The 6,775-nt window shown below is 42.3% G+C and overlaps 1 protein-coding gene across 1 annotated transcript in view; it reads right to left on the reverse strand.

Annotated features, from left to right (window-relative positions):
- The window catches only part of LOC102384966 (ankyrin-2), a gene marked incomplete at its 5' end in the record, with an annotated part of 125,796 nt that overhangs the window by 108,797 nt on the left and 10,224 nt on the right, over nucleotides 1-6,775 (reverse strand). The window contains one exon of the mRNA XM_025213363.1: nucleotides 5,647-5,719. Within this exon, the coding sequence (XP_025069148.1) occupies nucleotides 5,647-5,719 (73 nt within the window). The remainder of the gene's footprint in view (nucleotides 1-5,646; nucleotides 5,720-6,775) is intronic.

Below are 6,775 nucleotides of genomic sequence, written 5' to 3' on the forward strand. Positions count from 1 at the left end.
CACGTGCAAGCACAAGCGCTTGCAGCAGCTCAAATACAAGTGGTGCAAATTTGAGCCAGGGCTGCCCCGCCCAACCGCAGCTTACTGGCAACTAAAAAAGAAAAAAAAAAGAAGCCTCGCACTCACTGGCAGTAGCAGCTGCCATCGGGGTCACTGGGGTCTCGTGGCAGAGCCATGCCTTCTAGCACAAGGCCCGGGTGACAGATACAGCGGCCCCAGTGGTCCAACAGTGCACGGAGCCATGCAATAACATACCGAACCCAGCCACACCCGCACAATGGGGCAGTGGTAGTACAGGTTCCAGGTGACCAGGGCCAGGCCCCACTGTCCCCTGCTGCATGGGGGTGCTCTTCCACGATGCTCTAGTGACCCTGAAGGCATCTGCTACTGCTGGTGAGTGTGGGGTTATTTTCTTTTTTTTGAGTCCCGAACTGCTGGGGCTGGGTGGGGGGAGGGCATCAGGGGTGGGGCCGGGTGCGGAGGTGATTGGGGAGCCCCACTGCTCCATGCCTGGGGGCTCTGAAACAGGTGTGTTGAAGTGACTTTCCCCAGGTAACACAGTAAGTCAGCAGCAAAGCCTAGAATAAAAACTATATACTGGGCGTGTCTACACATGCTTTTATGTACATTTAAACATAATTTGTATTTTCCTAATGACATTAAGGTGATTTAGCTGCGTGTCTACATTTGCACATGCAAAGGCGCATTAATGCTGGGTGTTGACCAACTTGGAACTAAAGTTAATCCCAAATCAGTCAACATACACAACGTTAATGTGCCTTAGCACATCTACATGTGTGTTAAGGCACTTTTGCAGGTATCAAAAGCCCCGCATGGCTGGGAAACAGCTGTGAGGGAGAGGCGGGTCCCAGCCAGCTCTGGGATGTGCGCTACATTTAGAGTAGTCTCTGCAACCCAGAGCTGGCTGGAATCTGCCCCAGGCTGTGCAGGGAAGCCCCACTGGACACTGGGCTTGTCCCTATGTGCATGGGGCAGCAGAGCTCCGCAGCAGCAGCTCTCCTGCCCCATTCACATTAGGAGCCCTCCCAATGTGTACGGGGCCCTGCCAGCCCCTTGGCTAACACCCGGGGGGAGCCTAGAGTTCTCCCTAGTTGCTTCAGGGGGGCAGAACAGAGTGGGAACAAATCACTTACTGCACTTACTGCTCAATATTCTTACTCTATATCTGCAAAGTGCTTCTTATATGGATGCAGTTATACTGATGAAGTTAACAACATAGTAAATCCACCTTGTGGGAGAAGTTACTGTCTTAAAATCTGCAGTTCTGGCAGTTAAACTGTATCTACCTGAAGGGCTTCTAGCACAGCTCTGTAAGTCAGGGAACATACCTGTTCACAACCTTATATGTCACATGTGCTGGCACAAGTCTGAAGTATTGGCCTGAATGTAAAAGAAGGCTTGTCCCCGTGTCTCTGTAGAATTAGAGCCTTAATCTCTATATCCTTTGGGAACTGACTGTTTTTATTTCTCCATTTTGTGCAACACTGAGCAGACAGTTGGTGCTAAATCTTCATTAAGAATTCCTCATATGGAAACAAAGCACTAGAATGGAAAAAGTCTCATACAGAATCATAGAAAATTAGGGTTAGAAGGGACCTCAGGAGGTCATCTAGTTCAGCCCCCTGCTCAAAGCAGGACCATTCTCAACTATATCATCCCAGCCAAGGCGTTGTCTACCCATGTCTTAAAAACCTCTAAGGATTGAGATATATATTTGTGTGTATATATATAAATATAGGCAAGTACATACAGATACCAAAATATGTTTTACCTCTGTAATGGGGCTTTTCGTTTATAATGCAGCAGGACTAGGGTATTTGTCACCCTAGAACAGGGATGCCAGACTCATTTGTTCCCCCCCAGGCTGGATTTGGATTTGTCCTGCCGCTGCTGCTGAAACATGTCCCCAGTGGGGGACCTGCTCACAAATCCCCAGCCCCCTAAAAAAGCCCCACAAACCAGATAATACAACTCTGCATGCCATTTGGCACTCTATCCCTAGAAGTTTTCCCTTCTCATTCCCTTTCTTTTCATAATGCCTAAAAGTTTACAACTCACTTTCTCTTCATTTTCTAACTCTTAACTTCATGTCTTCGACATCAAGCTTCTGGTACAAAAATGCCTTTTCTTCACTACAAATTCACTTTCTACCAACCCTATTGATGGCAACCCAACTATTATTCCTTCATACACAGACCTGTGTGTGTGCGCCATGGATTGCCTAGGGCACACACCAGCAAATAAATCATAAAAAATGTTTATTTTAATAAATAAAACACAATTTAAAATAAAAATACAAAATGCCAATGATACCACCTCAGAGTGAACACTAAGCTGGCCCCAAAAACCACATTCTGACAGATATCCACAAGTGCTCTTGAATAGCATCCTTACTCCTCAGCATACAAACAGTGGAATAATTACCAAAGATCAAATATGAACCCTTGCCCACACATGGAACAGAAACTTTCTCTCATCACAGAGACAATTAAAAACACACCAGAAATATTTCCTTTTAATGCATATTATGCATGTATTTTACTAATAAGGGATTATATTACTATACAACATTTTTTTTAAATTGCTCCTAATAAAAAGTCTCCACAGCGCTGCTCTGAAATACTTATCTGTCATTTTCCATTTATACAACTTAAGTTAGCAGGTTAAGTGTCTTATGTATTTATTTCAGAGTATCTCCAATACAGTAAAGAGCAGAGTATACAATAGCTTTATTGCTATTCACTTAGAGACACACTACCATTAATAAAGGGTTCATCCTCTCTCATGAAAGTCTAATTTCTAGCCACTGTCATGACCCAAAGGCATGATTTTGTATGTGCTTCGGCACCAGAATTATCCCCGCCAAGTTGCAGCTTCATTGCACGGGAGAGTTTCCTGTTACAGAGGAAAACCCCGGTGCAGGGACGAGTTTCCTGCCTTTTCTGCAGCTTCTTTTGCAGAGTGCATTGCTCGAGTTGCAAGAGGAATGCACGGTGCAAAAGAGTTCCCGCCACCGGTATGTAAATTCGTTCCCCGCTATTGGCTAGTTTTAAATTATTCACACGTGGCGGCTAACGATTGGACTGTTAGCCATATAAGAGGCTTGAGCGGTTTCCGCCCAAGCTGAAGAGGACTCCACATCCATCTCATGGGGACTCTGGGTACACGGCACGGTAATAGAAACCCTGTGTGAGATCCAGAGGAGCCTGGCGGCCTGATCCACCGCCCACCTCTTCCCATCTTCGAGCGCGACTTTTGTAAGACGTATCTACGATTCCCATTTTGGTGGCTCGTTCACCCAGAGCATCCGGAGCTCTGCACCGTGGAGCCTAGCAACCTCCACGAGACTGTCTGTGTTGTCTGTCTGTAACCGCAACTCAAGCAAGTTTTCCAGCCTGCACCACTGCCATCTCGGTGTAAGTAAACAATCTTTAAAACTACCGATACGCGTTTGTGCCTAATTTCAGCTCGACGGCCTCCCCTTTCCGACCCGGCGTGCCCGGGCTGCTGGCCACAGCCCGCGTGCAGCACGGAAAAGGGCTCGGGTCGCTCCCGGCCCGCACAGCCACCAGGTACTTCAAATTTCTATTTTAGTCACCATCCATAATGTCAAATTTTCATGGCATCCAAAACACTTTTGCCTCCAAGAATGAATTTTACAAAAAGGATGACATGAAGTTTATTCTTTGCGATCATTCTATTTAGTAATCAGTGACAGGACCACAGAGGAAGCATTAAGTATGAATGCTCAGCACAGTGTCTATGTCTGAGAGGTTATGTATTGGTAGGTTCATTTCATGTCTTCTAGCTATTGACAAATTATATTTGTCAAATGGTGACAGGAAAACACAGTGTGTTAATGTAACGTTCCCCAGAGGATTAGTCATGCTAAAGGGCCACAGTAAGTGCTGCCAGATAATTAACGATAACAGGTAAATTGCCTTTGGGTTTTCTGGCTTCCAGAAAACTTACACCCAGACGCACTCAAAAGGAACAACATGGAGCAGGGTTAGGCACCTAGATTATGCAGATCCATTTGGTTTCAGCACAAAAATAGAGACATAAAGCTGAATTAAACAGAGATAGAAAGTTTGTATGTCTTACTCCAAAAACTCCTTCTAACAGCACCTGTGCCACTATATTCTTCCCCATCAATGAAGCATTCATCATCAGAGTGTTTAAAGGCTGCACAACATACAAGTCAATTTGAGAAAAAGTGGGTACCCAGTAAGCTAATTTCTCCAGACACTGCAGTAAAAAGATGTATTCTGCTTTGCAGATCGAGAGGGTTAAGCAGAAGTTTACAGGGGGAAAAAGGAAATAAAAGAAGAAACATAAAAATAATCCTCAAAAGGTTTGATTTTGCCACAATTGCTTGAGGAGGAAGATATTGCTCAAAAAGAGTAAATGTGGCTTAATCAGGGACTAGAGAAAGAACTATTGATTGCAATTCATCAGTGCCTTGACTGCATATAGATTCAAATACTTGTTTAGCTGTAGTGTGCAGTCTGCTAAAAGGATGAGCCAACTGAAAAACATAACCTGTCATTCCAATTATATCAGTTAACATTTTCAATCATAACTTATCAGTCTGAGCCCCCAATTCATATGGTGACCTTGGCACTTGGGAATCTAAATGCCATTTACTTCTAAAGTGATTTAGGCTAAGAAGTGCCTACATCGCATTGTAAAATATAACTCAGGTCCCTAAATCCCTTAGGTGCTCTGGGATTTTCTTACTCACACTTAAGAAAATCCCTAGCAGATAAGAACCGCTATCTAATATGTCACATGTAAAATATTATTGCTTTAATGTTAATCCACATTTAAAAAATGAAAAGAAATCCAGCCAATTCTTGTAACTTGCATACATATCCATGACTGCTCCAGCAGACACAGGATTCGAAATTTTCAAGCAATCTTTCATAGACTATTAGTAGTGTATCTTCCAGAGCTACTTTGCTTATTTCTATTCAGCATGAAACTGCTGGAAGGCAATAATAGATAAATGTCACAGAAGTTTTCCTGGGACTTTAGTGATGTAGCATACGCTTCCAGTCTGTATGTGGAATTGAACTGGAGAGGAGAATGTCAAAGATATTAGCTTGTTGTTACTTTATGTCATGCCTTATAAATATGTGATCTGCAGAGCCAAAAGGCCTCCAAAGCAACAGTCTCCTTCCCTCCAGACTTATGCATCTTCTTATATGAATGTTTCAAAATAAACAGCACTCTTCATCTGTATCTCTCCGAGATGCATAGCTGATACAGATAACCTTGCACCAAGATTTTCACTGCTCATACTTCTCTTTAGAGTGGGCAAGCTCAGCATTAGGAACACTTTAGATCTGAATGATAAACACAGAAGTTTGGAAGTGTTCACATGTGAGTTCAAATAAGTCTGGGTCTGAAACTGGAGTCTGTATCTAGGGATTTGATTTAGGGTAATTTTTTATTTTTAATTCAAATCTGGTACCTATAAGACAATTAAATAAAGATCACACAGTAACACAGTATTTCAAGAACTCCAAAATGTAAATGTCAAGTACTTTTGCAGATAGTTTGACCCTTTAATACAAATAGCATACATGACATTAAATAACAAAGTGTAATAAAGCCGCTTACCTTCCTCATCTGAAACATCCAGGACTTCGGTCATTGTCTCAGGGACATTGAGCTTGTGTTTCTCAGTCACAGTCTGTAAAGACAGAACCATCAAGCCACAATTTCAGCAGAAGGAAAAGTAGCAGATATTTATTGGGGGCATTTTCCATAATAGCTGCAACTGGATCTAATCAGACATTTTACAATGCTCTCTCTTCCTTTTACTTTTTTCAAGTTCAATCTTTGCCTAAGAAGTTTTTGTGCTCTCTCTTTCTCTGCGCTACAGCAAATGAACATTTACTATGACAAAAATGATCAAGTTTTAGCTGGTTTAAAAAAAACCTCCTTAGCACATATATTTATAGCTAGTGCATGTAGAAGAACTCAGATCAGTGCTTCCAAGATGATTCCTAAGATGAATTAGGTAATGTCTACAGAAGGGCTTTAGTAAGTTGCATGGGACATATGGAAATTATTACATTGTAAAGCATTAGGATCTGAAGCTACAAATGATGTGAAATATTTAAAGTCAAGAGGATGCAAAGTATTTGGACAGGCCATTTGATACATTTCTTCCTTGAAATTACAGTTGCCTAACTTGGCAACCAGACACCGGAGAGCCCACTTTCATACTTTAGGGTAGTGTTACAGCAGTTTGCAAATAGTGGAAGGTAAAGTAGCAGCATGCATTGTGAAGCTCCCACTAAGGTGGCACTTCTTTCCTTCAGCCCTGGTCTGACTGGTACCTATCAAGCAAGTAGCAAAACAACATGCAACCCATTATAATTACTGGTAGCCAAACTTCGAAGTCCTTATTCAGTTTGTACTCCTTTTCATACCGGCACTGAGGTCAATGACCTGAGTAAAATTTAGTAAGGATTTCCAGATATGTCCCATGTTTCTGTATCTCTAGAAAACTAGTGAGGAAGATCATTCATTTGTTATGGTATTCTACTCTTCTATAAATATCAACAGACCTCATCATTGCTGGATCTGTGAATTTTATGGGCAACTTGCCTAGAGAGGATTGGTTCCAGTTTCTGAAATGCATTAACTGCAGACAGCCATTTTTAACATATGTGAAGGGGAAGGACAAAACTGGTCATCTCAACCAGTAGTCTCATTTATTCATTTTCAGTTATCTCTTCAG

Source organism: Alligator sinensis, unplaced genomic scaffold (genome assembly GCF_000455745.1).
Source record: "Alligator sinensis unplaced genomic scaffold, ASM45574v1 scaffold563_1, whole genome shotgun sequence".
NCBI classification, from domain to species: domain Eukaryota; kingdom Metazoa; phylum Chordata; order Crocodylia; family Alligatoridae; genus Alligator; species Alligator sinensis.